The sequence below is a fragment of the Psammomys obesus genome, unplaced genomic scaffold (assembly GCF_907164565.1).
Source record: "Psammomys obesus unplaced genomic scaffold, mPsaObe1.curated_primary_1811, whole genome shotgun sequence".
NCBI classification, from domain to species: Eukaryota; Metazoa; Chordata; class Mammalia; order Rodentia; family Muridae; genus Psammomys; species Psammomys obesus.
In genome coordinates this window covers 1,234,593-1,253,358 of record NW_026585895.1, presented here as the reverse complement: position 1 = coordinate 1,253,358, position 18,766 = coordinate 1,234,593, and the positions used below count along the sequence as shown (strand labels likewise).

At 58.7% G+C, this 18,766-nt stretch overlaps 1 protein-coding gene across 1 annotated transcript; it reads right to left on the bottom strand.

Moving 5' to 3' along the window:
• Positions 1 to 1,957: 1,957 nt before the first annotated feature.
• On the bottom strand, positions 1,958 to 17,249 carry Rtn4rl2 (reticulon 4 receptor like 2). Its single transcript, XM_055600515.1, has 3 exons — positions 16,922 to 17,249; positions 10,789 to 11,270; positions 1,958 to 3,280 (listed from the first exon to the last, which is right to left on the bottom strand). The coding sequence occupies exons 1-3, from the start codon at positions 16,950 to 16,952 to the stop codon at positions 2,531 to 2,533; spliced, it is 1,263 nt and encodes a 420-aa protein (XP_055456490.1). The 5' UTR covers positions 16,953 to 17,249; the 3' UTR covers positions 1,958 to 2,530.
• Positions 17,250 to 18,766: the final 1,517 nt, after the last annotated feature.

Here is an 18,766-nt window from a genome sequence, read left to right as displayed (position 1 = left end):
TAGGGGCACACTCACGGAATGAGGGAGGTGAATGGATTGTTTCTTTCAGGAGTTAGGGGAGTCATGGGAGACTCCATTCCTGACCCTCTGGCCTCAGTTTCCTTATCAGGACATCGGTGGGGGTTGGGACATGTGGTTTTGCCCATCTCTTCTATTTTGGGGTATGTGGCTCACAGCTGTCAGTCTGGATTGCTGGGAGAAGCTGGGGATCTGAGCTTGTGAGATTGCCGGGGGGTGGGGTCCTGGGTGAGATGGGGGTACACGCCCATGTCTGAGGTGCATCTGCCCGTTTGCGGGACCCGTGGGTGACTGGCATGCTTACATGTGCCACAAAGCTCCATTTTGTGTGTGTGAGAGAGGGAGAGCTGGAGAGTGGGGTGTGCACGTGACTGGCATCCCTTGGTCTGTCTGGGCTGGCAGTGGCTGCGGTGGGGGCCAGTGGGGAGCAGCATTGCTCTAGGCTTCTTCCTGAGGCTCTCACACACTCCTCCTGCTCTCGTTGTTCTGAAATAGCATCTGGACCGAAGGCCCATGAATATTTCACAACGATAATTCTGTGACCTGGACAGCCTGCCTCTGATTTACCAGCATACTCCCCTCCCCTGCCCTGGCCCAGAAGCCCCTCCTCCAACAAGGCTCTTCTCTAGCTCACATCTCCTCTTCTCCCTCAACCTTATCCCGCCTCCCCCCCTCAATCCCACTCAAGAGCTTCCTCAAAGCCAGCCTAACTCAGGCTCAGAACTCTGCAGTTCTGACTTCTGCTCTCACTAGCTCCTAACCCACTTCACATTTGTATCTAAAGCCCATCTGCTCCAGGCTGTGGATGCCCATCCTTCCTGCTCTTCTGACCGTCCTTGGACATCACTGGTGGGGTTCTAGGACCCCAGTAACAGCTGAGTCCTGCACTCCTGCCACCCAGCTCCCTCCTGTCCCTGCCATTCCCACCACCCGGCCTCATCCTCAGCTCTGGATCCTTGACCACATCCATCTGACGAGTCTCAGGGCTGAGCTTCATTGCCCTAGTCTGTCTTTGGCCATTGGAGGGTGGGGGAAGGAGAGAGCTTCTAGCTGCACTGCTGTGTGCCCCAGCTTGAAGTCCTTGTGCCTTCATTGCCTTAACCTCTCAGGCTCTTCTACACTGCTCAGACAACTTCCTGGGCTGGGGGCTACCTCATCTGAGCAAAGAGAGGAAGATGGGATGGCTTAGGGGTATTGAGAACAGCTGGGTATGCTGAGCACATCGCACAGGGCTTTCAGCAAAGAAGGCAAACAGCTGAAATCTAGTTGCTGCTTCTGCTCTCAGGGCAGGACCGTGGCGTCCCTGTGTTCCCCCAAGAAGTCAAGCTTTTTCCACGCAGGCTCAAAGCCGTGCCCAGGCCGGAGGTCTATGTTCCTGCTCTGCAGGGAAGGCAGGGGCTGTCTTTCCTTCCTGGATGCCGCCTGGCCAGGCTGATGCCCACCTGCACACGTAGTTGCTCAGCCACCAGATGCTCCAGGGCTGGTGGGAGCTGCTTCTCTTGGGCACATCGGTGCCATCAGTACACATATCCGTAACACCCAGGTAACGCAAGAAACAGAAGAAACCTGAGGAGGACCAGGAGGACCTCGACGGTGGAGTTACCCTTAAGTCCACGCAGCAGGAAATTCTGGTAGCCTGAAAGGACTCCTCCTTCTCTAGCCCTTCCACCCTTAAACACCTTCAGGTCTATGTCCTACTGCTGGTAAGGTCTATTTTTCCAGATAGGGTTTCTCTGTGTAGTCCTGGCTGTCCTGGAACTCACTTTGTAGACCAGGCTGGCCTCGAACTCAGAGATCCACCTTCCTCTGCCTCCTGAGTGCTGGGATTAAAGGCATGAAAGCATGCAACATCACCACTGGGCTGCTTTTGAGGTCTTGAGGAGGGGGAAAAACTTACAGGAGATAAAATAATAGAATTTTTTAATAAATTTCCCCCCAAACAACTTCTTTTGATCTTCACCACACAGGGGCCATGGTGGAGAGGAGACTCTCTCCAGGCACCCTCAAAAGTGTCCTGGGTAGACTTAGGAGAAAACTATTCCTCCGATGTCAGGAGGCTGAAGGGGTCAGGACAAGCAGGGTCCAGGAGCAGCCTGGGCCTCGCTGAGGCATCCCTCCCGGGGTGGGGGGAGGGGAGGCTCCCGGGGGAGCTTTCAAAGGCTCTGCTGGTGGAAGGTGCTCTGCAGAAAAAGCCCCTCCGAGTCCACAGTGGGGCCCCGGAGAGAGGAGCAAAGGCTGCCTGGGGTGCCCCGCCCCAGCCTTGGGATGGGGTAAGAAGAGCCAGGGCGGATGGGACCGAGCCACCTGGTACACGTTGTCTCAGAGGCCGCCGCACACACGTCAGAACAGCCCGGAAGGCAAACGAGACAGCCTGGTCCGGGGGAAGAAAGGGAGCCCTAGGGCAGGCTCCCAGGCCGGTCTGCTAACAAGGGGCGAGGGCGGAGCCTCAGCTCCGTGGGCAGAGAGGGGGAGCCAGGCAGAGGCCGCGGCCTCTTGCGTCTGAGCACCGCGGTCAGAGGTGACGGGGCGCCAGGAGCAGGAGGCAGAGCAGAGGAGTGCGCAGCCCGGCCGCGAGCGCGGGGCCCCGCGAGTCCGCCGGCGCCTGGCACGCCGCCCCAGGGCACGTCTGCTCGCCCCGCTGGTCCTCGCCTCCGTAGCCGCCCCAGTAGTCGTCCTCGGTGGGCGCGTCCCCGCCCTGGCGGCCCCGCGCGTCCTCGGCGGGCAGGTCCCGGTAGAGCGTGGACGGGTCCGCGGGGGGCGCGTCCGCCTCGGCCACGCCGTACAGGTGGTTGGAGGAGCTGTTGCCGCGCGCGCGGCTGCCGGGCCGCGTGGGCGCGGGCGGCGGGCACGCCTGGAAGTCGGCCTCGCGCAGCGCGCGCAGGTCCCGGCCCTGGCGCTCGGGCGGGGTGGCGCAGGTCACGTCCGAGCTGGACACCCGCGCGCGCTGGAACCAGGCCCAGAGCGGCCGCGCGCGGCAGTCGCAGGCCCACGGGTTGGCGTTGAGCCGCAGGAACTCCAGCGCCGGCAGGTCGGCCAGCGCCTCCCCCGGCAGCGAGGCCAGGCTGTTGTTGAACAGGTAGAGGATGGTGAGGCGGCTGAGGCCGCGGAAGGCCGCCCGGTGCACGCCCTGCAGCCGGTTCCCGTGCAGCAGCAGCCGGTCCAGGCTGCCCAGGCCGCGGAACACGTGCTCCGTGAGCAGCCGCAGGCGGTTCCCGTGCAGGAAGAGGTGGCTCAGGTTGGCCAGGTCCGCGAACAAGTCATCCTGAGTCGGGGGTGGAAACAGAAGAGAGTGGCCTGAGGCAGGGTCCGGGGACCCCGGGCAGGGTAAGGAAGACATGGTGGCAGGGTGGAGAAGTGCGAAAGGGCTTGGCTTATCCCTTCAGACACACGGATCCCCGCTCAGTAACCAAGAGGATCGGCTCGGCTCCTGCCTCCACCTGGATTTCTTAGATTTCAGGCTTGTGCTAACAAACACCGTTTTATGTAGTTCTGGGGACCAGCCCAGGGTTTCAAACTTGATCCACGGCACCTTATCCACTGAATCTGAGTCCTGAACTTGCCACCCGCATCTTCTATCTTCTAACCTATTTCCTATGGAAAAAGCTGCCCAATGGAGGTCACTGGGTCATGTGTCCCCAGGGCTGCAAGGGACTGAAGCCAGTACAAGAACAGGCGAGAGCTCTACCGCTGAACCACAGCCCCAGCTTCGCACCGAGTTGCCCAGGCAGCTTTTGCGCTTGCTCTTTAGCGGAGGTGGGTCTTGCCATCTCTGCCCTTAGCCTTTCAGATTAGCACTCAGTGCCATTCCCGTGGCTCAGTAGCCTGGATTAGCACTCAGTAACACAATATGTTATGTCAGAGAGTTTTAAAGTTTACTTATTTATCTAACAATTTCCCCGCCACTTCTCACCCCCGCCTCACCCCATCTCCCCCTGTGAGAGAGAATGAGTGTGTGTAACCTGTGGTTGTGGGTCCTCTCCCTCCGTCGTATGGGTTTCCAGAATAGAACGCAGGCCACTAGGCTTGATAGCCACCTTTCCCATGAACCATCCTGCCCAGGCCTCCTGGGTGAATCTAGGTCCTGTCGAGATGGCAGCTGATACTAAGCGTCACACAGAGGTAGTGCCATCTCACCTGCCTGAGTCTTACATTTGGGGTGTATCCCAGTCCCTTTCAGATTCCAGTAACTTCCCAGTGCATGCCATTCGGCAGGTATGGGACCCGCCTTCCCAGGTGGTGCTGCTGAGGCTGAGGGGCAGGTCATGGGTCTGTGACGAACTGATTGGGATACCTGGGAAAAGCCATTCTGTCTCTCTGGGCCTCAGTGTCTTTGCCTGTAAACGTGGCAACCGAATGGAGCAGCATGTATTAAGACGCCTGGATTTTCACATGGGCAGATGGCACGGGAATTAGCCATGTTTGTTACTGTGGCCAGGTTACCTGTAAGCGAGGTTCTCTGTAAAGTGCAAGTGAGTGCTCTTAGCCCTGGGGTCTGTTCTGAGGACAAGGAAGAGAGTTCACATAAGGCTCATGGCAGGTAGAGTTCCTGCATACAGAGTCTTGGCCCAGAGATGAAGCCCAGAGGCTCAGGAGTTAAAAACACTGACACAAACCCCAGCTTTTCCTTTTCCTAGCTGCTGGACAAGTCGATTAACCTCACAGAACCTCTGCCCCCTTAGTATGAAAGGGAAGGAGATTCTCCAACAGACAGAGGGAAGGTTAGATGTTATAATGGTGGGCACAGCAGCAGACAGAGACACAGTCAGGCACCCATAATTCACAGTTGTCACGACAGCAGGGGTTCACTTAGAATTACAACCCATCCGCTGGAAGTTTCCTTGGCTCCCAGGCCTAGCAAGGAGGGAAGAAGCTGGAGTCCCTGCCACAGTGTGCGATTGACTGTCCCTCCTACGGTGTGACACAGTGCCCACATGGCGGCGTGCTAGAACTGGAAGAACCTTGGGATTAGGGCTCAGGTGTGGATGACCACGGGGGCGGAAGCTGCATTTTAACCAGTTTCCCAGGGAACTCTTGGTGCTGGCACTATAGCTCAGTTGCAGAGTACTTGCCTGTCCACCGTCAAAGCCCTGAGTTGGGTTTCTCCCCGCCCCAACCCGTGCAGTGTGATTTGGGGGCTGGTATTTAGGATCTACCCATCAAAAGTGAAATTTGCTTCAGATACGAAGAGTTTACTGCAGAAAAACCCATTGGTCTCATGCCACTGCCTTGAGGTCCTCCAGATGTTGTGGTCAGTAGGTTCCTGGAGATCTGGGTTTAACAGGACACAGCATCCTCTCTGCTCAAGCCCCTTCACCCTGGGTCATCCCCCAACTTTGTTCTCTCCCCCTCCCCAGTGCCAGGGAGATGGTTCCTTCCTCATGCTACCTGGGCACCTGGAGGAAGGCCCCAGGAGGGAGAGCTGAGGCCAGGCCCATATCCACAGCCTCCACCTTCCTGTGTCCCCGCCTGTTCCTTCGCACCTCCTCCCATCTATCTGCCTCCCCCCTCTCTGCCCAGAACCCTCCTCTTGGCCACACTGAGCTCAGTTCTCCTCAGCCTTTCTGCTAGCTCTGACGCCAGCACAGTGCTCTGCAGGCCCTCAGGCCGCCACCCTGACTGCCTGTTCTGGTCCAGCTAGCTTGCTACCCAGTAGCCTCAGCCTTGCTGTACGCCTGCTAGTTCCTCCTTTCCTGTCCTTCTGCTTAACCCCTCCCTTGGGGTTTCTGTTCCTAGAGTCAGCAGCAGGTCACACCCAGAGAAGTGTGTCCAGAGGACCTGCGTGGGGACACACGAGGGTGGCACTGGGCTGCGCACTACTTTGGAGACTTGATGTTCTGGAAGGGAAGACAGAGGTTCAGACACTCCAGGGAACCCAGGTGTATTCAACCACAGCCTGATTTTGTATTCCAGCCTCCCCTCCTCTGTGTTGCTTGGCCAGAAGTCTTGTTCCTCCTGACGCTGAATCTCAGCCTTGGGGTCCATTCCCCTCCCCCCACCCAAGTTGTAGCCAAATCCCATTGCCACTTCCTGGGCTGCAGCTCTCTCTGCCATTACAACCTTCGCATTAATGAGCTCTTGACTTTCACAGCCCCTGCCCTCTCCCATCGCCCTCCCGAATGCCCCCTCCCTCTGGGCTAGGAGCATCTTCGAAAGTCATCCTCCTCCATTTCAAAAACCACACTTCTCGCCTCCTGCCTGTCCTGTCCAGAGCTTTCTGCATCCATTTGGAATCTAAGTGTGACATCCTTTCCCAGCCTTGCCTGGGAGCATTCTGTCTCAGCCTTGCCTCCCTCCAGCCTTCCAGTACCTGGCCTTGGTACTGCTCTTATCACCGCCCAGGCTGTGTGGCTGCACAGTGCCAGGCAGCTCTCTGGGCCTCAGTGTTTTCATCTGTGCCATAAGTGACTTAGAGTGGCTGATCCTTCAAGTTCCCTGAGCATTTGCTAATTGTGACTCAGTGAGCCCAGAGCCACTCTCACTCATTCAGCAAAGCTGTTCTGTGTGCGCTGTGCATCAGGCACCCCGCTCACCGCGCTTGCCCGTCCATGGGAGGTGTCATAACCATTGGCGTCAGCAGGTGATTTGCCAAGTTCTCCCTGAATGCCAAACCCTGTGTGGCACAGATCCTGATAGTAGCTTAATCATCAACAGTATGAGGCAGATGCTGTGATTATCTCTTATTTGGAACTAAGAGAGAAGGGGTCAGAGAACCCGAGCCACTTGTCTAGGCCAACAGCTAACCTGGGCATGAACTCCAGAAGACTGAGTCCTGCCAGCACCTGTGCTGCAGCGCCTACCAGACCCGGGCCACCTCTACCCCGGCACCTCCAAGGCTGGTGAATTCACTGCCGCCATCCACTTCCACCCACTCTGTGTTCTATCCAAGCTGCCATCTCCTTCAGTCCTCATACACCTCCTACCCTGAGCAACAGGCCATTGTCCTTCACGGAGGGACCAGGAGGGCACAGCAGATTAGAGAGGGCTCAGATTGAACTTGATGTGCCGGAGCGCAGGTACTGCCGGCGAACATCAAGGAAGCCACTCCCCATCAAGGAAGGGGAGAGGCAGCTTTACCGTGTGGCCAGGCTCCCCCAGGCTCCACCAGAGCAGGGGTGCCGTCTCTGTCACCCGGAATCCATGCTGCCTGGTGTGCAGTGGGTGCTGAGTGAGGACTCTGCTGGTGAATGAACTGGCCTGGCACAGTGCCTCGCCCTCAGCACACACTCCGTGAGAACCTCCAGCATTTCCAGTGCACAGACCACATCCTGTGGATGGGTCTCCTCCAGAGCCCTCCGGGGGCAAGCTGGCTCGTCCTAGGTCACGCCTGCTCCCTGAGGATCTCACTGAGCCACATGTTCCTCACCTGCTGTGGCATCTCCTCGCCTAGTTTCAGCAGGCACTTCACAGACAGAGGCTGCCTCTTCTCTCTGTAAAGGGCAGGGTGTGAAGAGGCTTCCTTCCCATGACACCCGAAGCTGCACAGCCCAAGATTATTCAGAAAAATAAAAACGGTTTCCGGTTCAGAAGAGCCCAGTGATCGTCTAGAGGTTCATTAGGCTTGGGCCTTAGCTGATCCCAGGCACAGATTGCTGCTTGTGGCCTGAGCGTCAAGGTCAAGAGTAATTTATTAAACCCTAAGCTGTGTACTCTCCACACTTAACTTGCTTGCATCTCACAGGCTGCCTTTGTGGAAGGCATCATTTTCATGGCTCCCCACTAGGAAGAGGAGATGGAGCCTCCTTCCCTAAAGCCAAATACTGAGTAGCTTCTAGATATTGAGTGGCGCCTAGATAAACAGGAGGAGTAATTAAAACAGTCGAGGCCAGCGAGTGGCTTAGCCTGTAAAGGTGGCTGATACCAAGCCCGACTACCTGGGTTCAGTAGCTGGAACCCGCACAATGGAGGGGAGAACCAGCTGCCCCAAGCTGTCCTCTCCCTCCCCCGTGTGCGCCATGGCACGTGTGCACACCTGTTGCCCCTACACGCAGAAAGTAAATGTAATTTAAACATTAAAAACGTAGGCCAAGCACCCTGCATCAGAAAGCCTGAAACCCCTATCCTCTAAAATCCAAAACGTTCAGAGCAGCAAAATGACATGTCCCCGCTGGTGGGGAATTCCCCACCACGAAACTTTGTTCGTGGGCAGAACTATGAAGTTTGAATGAAATCTGCTCTAGGCCATGAGGCCAGATGTATAGGAGACATGGATGAGCTATGTGCTTGGACTGAGGCCCTGCCTTCAAGATAACTCTTTATGTTATTTGGAAGATACAGATCCTCCAAAGTCTGCAACAAACACACCGGTCCCCGGTGCTTCAGGCCGGGGCCCTCAGCCTGCAACAGCTATGGTGCTTTCATACCGAAGCGCAGCATCTGTTAAGTACCTTTTGTTTTATCACTGATGAGCCTAGATAAACCTAGATAACCCTCCTAAACCAAGATAAACACCACTAAGTGCCACCTGAGCGATGCAGACGAGAGGCTGGAAAGAACAGCCTGTCTAAAGCCGGGAGGCTGGGAGGTGCTTTGAAAAAGGGGCCCACAGCCTGGGGACGAGGCTCAGCTGGCAGAAAGCTTGCCACGTGGACCCAGAGACCAGGGTTCCCCGGCTATAAACCCGGCGTGCGAGCACATATTTATAATCCCAGCCCTCGGGAATCACCCAGGAGGAGTAAGAAGTTCAGGGTCAGGGCTGGAGAGACGGCTCAGAGCACCGGCTGTTCTTCAGAGGACCTGGGTTTGGTTCCTAGCGCCATATGGCAGCTCACAACCATCTGTAACTCCAGTTCTGACTTCCTCTTCTGGCCTCATCGGGCTCTGTGCGCAAGTAGTGCACAGATGTACATGTAGGCAAACACCCATACACACAAAAATACATAAATCTAAAAAAAAAAGGAATTTTGATGCCATCCCTGGTTATATGGTACGTTCAGAGCCAGCCTGAGGTACGTGAGACATTATCGTAAGACAAAACCAACCAACCGAAGAAACAAGCAAAAAACCTAAGCAAACATACCAGCCAAAACTCCTAGCCACTTAACTGGACCCTGAGGGTACTATTCCTCCACAGCAGGGAGGTTCTAGGCGGGTCCCATGCCAGCTCCCCTGGCTGTGTCCTTGCAGACACTTCCGTCCTGTGCTCCTCCTCACCTGTCCCCGCCCCCCGCCGCCAGGCAGTTTGGCTCACTTTGGTGAGGGGCCTAGTAAGGTACCAGTCACAGCACAGTGGCTCCAGGGACTTATGGCCCACAGATCCACGGGATCTCCAGCGGTGCGCACCCGGTGGTGAGAGGCCCGCAGAGGCCCACAGGCATTGGGTTGAAGCGGCTGAGTGCGCCCTGTAACCATGTGGTTCCCGGCAAAGTTAGATAGAAGAGAAATACGAGGTGGGTCTTGGATCCTCTCCATGGCCTGGGAATGATCCTTAGTGTTGACCCAGATCTCTAAGAGGAGGTTCAGGCTAGGGCACTTCACTGAGACCAGTGGTAAATAAAGCTCATTTTAAAAAAACATGGCATTTTAATAAGCGTTTATGTAGCTCTTATATATGCCAAGCACTATTCTAAGTGCACTACAAATTATTCATGCATTTAGTGCTTACAAAATCCCTGAGCGATGAATGCTCACATTACTCCCATTTCACAGATAAAGAAAACTGAGGCCTGGGTTTGAAAACTGCCACAGGCTTGTAAATGTTGATGTCTATAAAGAGCTTCGTCTGGGGCCTAGCACAGTGTCAGCTTACTGTGCGGCTGCTAAGTTGATCACTGTTGTTCAGCAATGAGACACAGTATCCCAGTCACTATGCATTTTCCTGCCCCTCTCCCCACTTGAATACTGCTTCCAAGGCTGTTGTATTTATAATTCAGCGCGCTATGGATGCTCAATACATTGATAAATTACCATCTCTATTGCTGTGGTGGGGAGCATCAGGTGGGACTGATTTTCCAACCCACAGGCTGATGACCAGGCCCTGGACTGGGAGGAGGCTAGGCCTTCTGGGCTCAGGTGGCGAGGGGCCCCACCTAGCCAGAGCTTCTGCTACGAGGGGAAATACTCCTGGGTGTTTGTTAGGAGGGCGCGTTTCTGCTTCCCGGGGAAATGAGATGTGAGGGTTTAACGCCAGGCAGCATAATAACAACGATAAATAATAACTAGATCAATAATAATAACAATAAATAACAATTATCCTTACTCCTGCCCCCTCCAGCATCCATTTTTTTCAGCCATGTAACAGTTTTACCTAACAACAGGTTTAAGGGGCAGGGTGCAGAAAGGGTAAGATTTTCCCTTGTGCTCTTGCCCGTCCACAGGGAAGAGTGTGGCTTCCATGGACAACCCCATCCCCAGCAATGACTCCACCCTTCGTCCAGCTTGAGGAGTGGGAGGACTTGGAGGTGGGTGGGAAAAGATCACACAGAGGCCTTTGGGCTGAGGCTCCAGGAGAGAGGAGAGCTAGCTGTACAGACACTGGGGAGTGTGCTGAGTGGGTGCATGAAGGGAGACAGACAGAAGAGGCAGAGGGAGCCGTGCATCCGGGGGAGGGCAAGTCAGGAGACAGGCAGAGAGGGACAGACGGACAGGCAGAGGCAGTGGGGGTCAGGGAGAGACAGAGAGAGGCAGGCAGGACCACTGATTGGGGTGGATGATGCTGAGGAAGAAGGAGGATCAGGTAGAGGAAGATGCTGAGTCAGGATGTTGGCCTGGGAACCCAGGAGGGGCACTGAGGTGGGGGGAGGGGAGGAGCCCCAGGGGAGCTGGCTGGCTCACCTGGAGGTGGAGCAGGCTGTTCTCCTGGAGGTAGAGGTACTGCAGGCTGATCAGGCCTCGGAAGATGTTGCCGGGCAGGCTGCTGAGCTGGCAGCGGTACAGATGTAGCGACTGCAGCCGCTCCAGGCCCTGGAAGGTGTCGGGCTCCAGGGAGCGCAGGTGCCGATTGTCCCCAAGGTCCAGCTCCTCTAGGGCCTGCAGATGGCGGAAGGTGCCAGGGTAGATGGTGGAGAGGTTGTTGGAGAAGAGCCACAGGGTGAGCAGGTTGGGCCCAAAGGTGCCCGGCCGCAGCGAGCGGATTAGGTTGTTCTGCAGGAAGAGCCGCTGTGTGCTGGGCGGCAGAGACAGCGGCACTGAGGAGAAGTTGTTGGCCTGGCAGCTCACGGTGGGTGGCGAGGAGTAGCAGGTGCACAGCATAGGGCAGCTGGGAGCCGCGGGAGGGAGGGCCAGGAGTGTCAGCAGCAGGCAGGCTGAGGCAGGACCTGTCGGGAGAGCAGAGGAGGCTCACTGGGTGGGCAGCCTCACCGGGAGGCCTGGCACCACACAGCACATCACTTCTCTCTTGGTGTGAGGCACACAAGCCTCAACCCTCAAATTCTCTCTCTCTCTCTCTCTCTCTCTCTCTTTTCTGTTTGTTTTCTTTTTGTGACAGGCAGGGTCTTATGTGGCCCTCAATCTTAATGTTTAGCTGAAGATGACCCTGAGCGTCTCATTCTCCTGCTCCCCACTTCCCAGCGCTGAGGGAACAGCGGTGGGCTCCATGCCTAGTTTATGCAGTTCCAGAGATCAAACCCCGGGCCTTGCGCATGTGAGGCACCCCAAGACTCAGCTACAAGACTACGAGACTGGGATTGTACAGGGCAGCGGGAGACATGGAGGGGAGGCAAGTCAGGAGACCGGCAGAGAGGGACAAATGGACAGGCAGCAGCCAATGGTGAGAGAGAGAGGCCTCAAACCTCCTTCCTGAGAGCTAGAGTCTGTCAAGAATGGATGCCTGTGTTCTCCACGGTATGCAAGAGTGAGGAGCTCTGTCATTCAACCCTGTCCTCTAGCCCTCAATGGAGCAGATAAAGGCGGCCACAGCTTGACCTGTTCCCTCTGTCAGGATCCCCTTGGAGTTCGCCTGGGGAGAGGCGGGCCCCAAGCGCTAAGAGCACCTGGATGTGTCTAAGGTTGTTCGGGGGAGCAGGTGTCGTTTTAGTCCTGTCTGCATTGTTGTGTGTTTGAGCTTGTTTGGAGTTAGGGTCGAAAGACTAAGGGTCAGGGTTTCCCCTCCCTTTGTACCGAAGCAGGGCCGGGCATTCTTTGGGACAGGGACAGCCCTTTTTAGGGTGCTAAACTATAGCACTTCTATCCGCCAGATGCCAGCAGCACCCTGCCCCCAGTTATGACAATCAAAATGTCTCTAGACATTGCCAAATGTCCTCTGGGAGCAACACCAGCCCACTCGAGAAAGCGAGACGCTAAGATGAGGCCCTCTGTGACTAGAAGGCCCGTGGGTGTCCTGGTGACCCACACCCTCCTCCCTTGGCTCCTCGCAGGCCTTGAAAGAACCTTAGCCTTTCCATCTAGGAAGTGGCTAGAGGGTGGGCCGCAGAGCCAGCTCCTCCACTTACTCAGAGCAGCCTTCAAAGTCTTTGTTACATTGTTTTTTCCCAAAGTAACTTAGAGTTGGGGTATGGGCTACTCTTACCTACAGACAGGAAAGCAGGTACAGGTGCCTAAAGTGTGCAGAATGGGTGCCAGTGTTTCCTGGCCCCACCAAGGAGCAAGGAGGCCCCCAGGCCTCAGTGCTGCAGAACTTGGCTTTAGTTTTATCAGAATTCCCAGAAAGCCTCTGGGACTTTCCTGGGAAGCTTTGCGTGGGGAGAGGTGAGCCTGTACCCACAAGGCCAGGAGCCATTCCTTCTGCCTCAGAAGTCAGAGGTAGGAAGGCCTGGTTTGGGGGTCCCAGGGGCTCAGGATGCCTGAGAGGTGGGTAACTCTGAGTGCCAGAACTCTAAGGCTACGACTGAGGTTTGAGTGTAATGTCTCTGAGGTGTCTGTGTGTACGAAGGTGTGCCTGTGATGGGGGGCAGCGTGAGACAGGTGCTCACTACGGATGGCTGGCACCATGCAGCCAGGTAGGCAGGCTTCCCTGAGCCCCATCCTGGGGAGCAGCCACGCTCTGACAGAGTGGAGTTCCCTGGCCCCTCCTCAGGGTGCTCCCCAGTGCTTCACTTTCAGGCACTTCCCAAGGCCAACCCAGCCTGCCTGCCTGTGTGTGTGTGTGTGTGTGTGTGTGTGTGTGTGTGTGTGTGTCTCCATGGCCCTCCTGGCGTTTGAGTGAGCGAGCCTGTGCTGGCGGCCCTCCGCGTGTGGCGTGTGTGAGTGCTGGGCCCCGTGCGTGTGTAGGCTGGGTGTGATGTAATATTCAGTGACACAGCGCGGCTGTTCCATTCGTTCACACCACCTCCGCGTTTCTCGGTCCTTCTCACCCCTCCCCCGTGCGGCGGTTCACGATCACTTTTCTCCTCCTGAGTTTTTCAGAACCACGTGGGGTGGGGGAGCATGTCTCTCACCCCTGGTCTTAACCAGGAAGGAGCAGGGGGTGGAAGTCCAGAGTGGGACCCTGCCGGGCTCGCAGAGCACTGATTTCAGAGCCCGTGTAAGTCCTGTGGAGGTGACAGCTGGATCTCAGGGAAGGCAAAGAACTTACCCAAGGTCACACATTGAAGTGGTACAGGACAAGGGCCAGAAAAAAGACTAACCTGGTGTGCAGGCCCCCTCTTCCTGTCACTCACTCTCTGAGCTCTGCCTCACCAAGGACTTTACACCAAAGGAGCCAAATCCTCCTCTGATCCTTTAATCCCACCCCCAGCCGAAGCTCGCCAGAGTGTGAGCTGCAGGGCTGCCACCCTCCCCCACCCCATTACCGGGCTCTTCCTCAGCCTCCACGCCTGGCTGACTGCTACCCTACCCGAGGAGAGAAAGCAAGGAGGGCTACAAACCAGACGGCCCGGGCTCAGGGGGCCCCTCCCTCAGCCCCAGCCTCCTCCAGGGCTGGCAAGTCCCCATCCTTCCTGCCCAAGCTCTCTTGGGCTCCCCACTTTCCCCGTGCAGCTCTCCTCCTCTCTGCCCCGACCGCTGCCTCCGCTGCCCGGTCCATGCCTCCCCCAGCAGGGTTCTCTTCCCTGGATCTCGGTGGTATTCCCTGCAGGCCCTTTGAGGAGGGACCCTGGTGGGGGCCTCCAGGCAGCTGCTGGTAACAGTGACTCTGATGCCATTTCTGGCCCTAGCTGGCTGCCGTGCAAAGCAGCTGTAACCCAAGGAGCTTCATCCATAATTCAGGTTGCGGCTCTCACTGGAGGCAGGGGGAGGGGAAGGTGGGGGGCTCTGGGCTTCTGTGCCCCCAGGCTGGGTTGGAGTGGGCACTCCAGGCAGAAGCAAGGTAGGGGGCTGGACGAACACCTTTCCTACCCCCTCCCGTCCCCTGCCCCTCGTGCCCTTTTCCTCCCACGTCCCCTCCCTAAGCCCTGCTCTTCACATCTCTTCCCAGCCACTCCACGCACTCCCCCAGGGCCTCAGCTACGCTCTGAGTTCCCCTGTGTGTGTCCTGGGCGAAGTACCAGAGGTGGACCGGGGATCCTCAGCCGCCATCTGGATCAAACCTTCGTGAGACAGGAAATCACTGAGGGCTGGAGGGCAGAAAGGGGGTTCTGGTGGGTAGAACCCCTCTCTGTCCTGGGTTTCTTCCCTCCCGTGCGGTGACGGCAAAGGAAAGCCTTCCCTGCAAGCCCCCTCACCCTCTGCTCACCCCTTCCTCTAAAGTCAGCAGGTAAGCCCCCAAGGTGCCTCTCATGTGGGACCAGAGGAGGAGGAATCATCTGCTATTGAGCACCACTGCATGCCAGCACTCTGCTTTTCACGCTGCCTTCTTTATCCACAGAACCAGTCACAGCCCCCACTCGATCAATAGTGCAAAGGTCCCAACCTCTCTAGGAGGGAGGGAGACTTCACTGTGCACGAGCAATATGGGATCCAGAGCAGAAGGGACAGTGCGGGACTGTGGTCAGAAGACACACCATACCTTTCTCTTAGAGCCCCCCCCCATCCCCTGGACAGGAGACGCTGGCCTAGAGGTAAAGGGAACTGGGTACTGTGCCCACATGCTCAAGCTCTGGATAACCACACTGCTAGCTGTCTGTATGTTCAGGGTCAAGGTGGGGAAAGGGACCTAGGCCCTCTCCACAGATGTCCACTCCTGGGCCCTAGGCACAGCACAATTGAGAGCCAAGAAGAGGTGACCAGTGACCAAAGACATAGCCGGATCTGGCCACAGGACAGCAGAGTGGAGCGAGCCCACACACGATATTGATCCCCGGAAGGTTAAGGTACCTAGAGCCAAAAGGACCCGCTCACCAAGGGATCACGGTCAACGTCCAAGGGCTGCCAGACCTTGGAGTACCCAGGATCTGAGATGAAGTTCTTAGCCTGTGCCAACCGTTAGACCAGCGGCCCCTGGGGATAGGAAACTTGAGGAGGAAGGGGTGGGGGCAGGGTCCAAGGCAGGAACCAGGGTGCACCATAACAGGACAGAGATGTCCCCAGAAACATAGGTTTCTGGTTCTAAAAGACGGGTGCAGGGTCCCAATACAAGCACCATCTCCATACCTCAAATGCTGCCTCAGGGGAGAGCCAGGGGCCTGCCCGGCAGCTGCTGAGGGGGCAGAGGCTGAGGAGACGGGGGCCTTGGGAGTGGCATGGGGGCGATGGCATACCAGTGACGCAGGGGCCTGGGGAGGCCCTGATGCAGGTGACTGGAGGTTTTAAAGCTGCTGCAAACAGCTTCTCACTCTGCCAGAATGTAACACCCCAAAACAAGCAGCTACTGTGGGGCGGCAAGATCCGACGTCGGGTCTCGGAGATATAAATGGCAGCGCTGAGCCAGCCCAGGTACCCACCCCAAGGAGGCTGCCACCCCCTGCCAAGTGCTCGCCCTCCTTCCCTTACAGCTGACCCAGACCCAAGCTCAGGCTCGCCTGGACCAGCCCACGAGTTACTCCCTGAAAGAAGGGTTAGAGCCGGCAGGCGCTTCGGAATGGAGGGCTTTCCACGTGGAAGTGCTTTCCGGGAGCCTCTTTGTCTCCTCCCGGGGCACCCCATCGCTTCCCTTCCATCTCCCTCTCTGGCTTCTGCTGACACCTAGTCCATCTCAAACCACGCAGGGATCCCGGACCCGACCCTGGTAACCATTTTCCCTGCATCTGACCCTTACTGCTATCCTCCACCTCCAGCTTCCGCTGGCTTCTAGCCTCCCATCCCCTCCCCATCCGATTTCCCAGAGCCCCAGTCCTCACCCTTGCGACGGCCTCCCCCCGCCCCCCCCCCCCCTTTCCCCCCCCCCCCTCCCCCGCCCCTGAACGGGCCCCCCCCCCCCCCCCCCCCCCTTTTCCTTGGTCTTCCCCTGGACCTCGGCTTCCCTTTCCTTTAAGCTCCCGGGTCGTCTAACCTTTTCCCACCTCCTACCCCTCCTCCATGACGCCCCCACCTTCTCTTTCTCACCCCCACCTCCTTAGACACTTTCCTCATCTTGCCTCCCCTCCTCCTTCCGACCCCTACCCTCCCCGCCCCCAGGCTCCATCCCACACCCTTGGCTGTCACTCAGCGCTGGGAACTAGCCTCCTCTTAGCCCCTCCATCTGTCCGCCTAGGCAGGGCCACCGGGAAATCGTTGTCCGCCCCCCGAATTCCCAGGCAGCCCCCTACCCACAAGGCTTGGCCTCCCAGGTGGCTGGAAAGTGCTGAGACACCGAGCGGGAGGAGTTGCTGAGTCGGCGCTTCCCCAGCCGGCCCGAGTCCTCGGCGTCCCCGGAGCAGGTGGAGCCGGGACAGCGAGCCCGAGCCTCCTCTGCTCCTGCCGGCCGGCGCCGTCTGCCCTCCGCGTCTCCCGCGGTCACGAGCTCCCCGCAGGCTCCGGCGGGCTGCGAGCCCGGGCCCTCCCGCGGCTGGCAGCGCCGGGGCGGAGGCGCGGCTCCCGCGCTCAGCGGTTTCGCCGCTCCCTGCCCACCCCACCCCCTTCGCTGCCCCACCCTCGTGCCCGGGGAGAGGGGGCGCCCCTCTCCCGGGCCGCCCGCCGGCCGGGGTCCCCCTACCTTGCAGCAGGCGCCGGAGCCCGGGCAGCATCTTGTCTCGGAGCTCGGGGGAGGGGGCGGCGGGGGGGAGGGCGCTCCCACTCGCTCCCTCACCCCGCCGGGCGGACGGCGGGGACTCCGCGGGGCTCCGGGAGGACCCGGGGAGTACCCGGGCTGGTGGCGGGGCCGCGGAGCTCTACCCTGCGCCCCCCGGACCTCGAGCCTCGCGTGGAGCCATCGGCCCCGACGGGGCGGGGCGGGGCACGGCGGGATGGAGAGGGCCGGCTGGGCCGGGGCGCCCGAGGTCCGCACCCTCCGGGCAGGGCGGCCCCGCGGGGAGCCAGGCAGCCGTCCGTGCGCCCCGGCTGCACGCCGAGGGAGAGTGGGGACAGCGGAGAAGCTCCCCCCCATCCCCGCACTCGCTGGCTCCTCCCTCGCTTCCTGGCTGCCGGCTTAACCCCTTGCTGGCCGCTGGGAGGCGGGAGCGGCTCTCCAGCCAGCCCACTCCTCCTCGGCCCCGTCAGCCCTGGGGGGTGGGAGGGCGCTGTTGCCACAGCCCCTCGGCGCCCTGCCTTTGGAGAGACGCTTTTTGGGGTGCGCGCTCGCACGCAGCAGTGTTAAGGTCGTTCGGGGTGGGGTTGGGGGGGGGTCCTTTTCCAACTTTCCCAGGAGAGAAGGTGGGCAGCTTCGGAGTAGCTTCCCTTCCTCCTGCCCCGTCCCCCTAGACGACTCCAAGATCTCTGGCTCCCTGTGTCTCCCGGACTCCCGGGCCGCCGTGCGCACCTACAGGGGCAGAGTGTACAGGAGTTAGTGCGAGCAGAGGAGCAGGCGCGCGGACGCTCGGCCGGGGAGCCCTTGGCGGCCTTTCAGTGCCGTCGGGGGGCCGGGCGGGGGCGCGCGTGCTCGCCGGTGAATGCGCTCGTGGGCCCCCCGAGGGCTGTGGGAAACGCCGCGCGCGCGGCTTTGGGATGCGCTGCCAAGGGCGAATGTGTTCGGGCGTGATGCGTGTAGCTTAGCGCTTTTACAAACGGGTGTGAGTTTGGAGTGTGCTTGCGGAGTGCGCGCGCGCGTGTGTGCATGTCTGTGTGTGTGTGTGTTGACGTGATGTGCCCCCGAAGGGGGTATCTCCTCCCTCGCCAGGGGGCAGAAGAGAACCCAGAAGCGGAAGCGGACCGTTAGCTCCAGGGACCTTCTCCCCTGGTGGCGGGGTGCTGGCCGCCTCCCGGGGGCCCCTCGCTGGCCGCACCCCCAGCCCCTGAGCCGTTTTAAAGGCCTCGGCGTCTTCGGCCAGTCCCGGACAGCCGAGGTGCCGGGCACTCGGCCCCTGGGAGTCGCTAAGGGAGGGATGCTCGTGGGTTGCCGCTTTGGGGGCCGTGGCCCGCGGCGCGGGCGGGTGCGTGCCGCGGGGCCAGGGCCGTTCGGACGCAGGCGGACCCTGCTGGCGCTTAGTCCGCGCCCCCGGCTCCTCTTCCACGTCTGTGCCAGGCATACAGCCGGCGCCTTCTAAATGCTCGTCTCCTCCTCATTCATCCCGCGCTCCTCTCATAATCTTTGTGTAATCCGTCATTCTTCTCCCGTACTCATCCGATTTCTCACTTTCTCCCCACCTCTTATTCATATTTTATGACCCCCATCTTCCTCCCTCGCTCGCTCCCTCCCTTTCTGTCCTTTCCTCCCTCCCAATATGCATATGCCTTCCGTCTTCTTTGCGTGTGTGTGTGTGTGTGTGTGTGTGTGTGTGTGTGTGTGTGTGATTCCCAGCCTCCTGGCCTCTCCACGTCTGCACACGTTTCTTGGTCTCTCTTTTGTCCCCACCCCCTTCCCCGCTTTCATCTTGTTTCCTGGCGGGGTGGCGGGGTCCCGGGT

Coding starts and splice junctions, on each gene's coding strand:
- Rtn4rl2 (XM_055600515.1), bottom strand. CDS start 16,952: ATGCTGCCCGGGCTCCGGCGCCTGCTGCAAG. Junction 11,271..16,921: donor GCTCCGGCGCCTGCTGCAAG/GTAGGGGGACCC, acceptor CTCTCCCGACAG/GTCCTGCCTCAGCCTGCCTG. Junction 3,281..10,788: donor ACAGCCTGCTCCACCTCCAG/GTGAGCCAGCCA, acceptor CCCCCGACTCAG/GATGACTTGTTCGCGGACCT.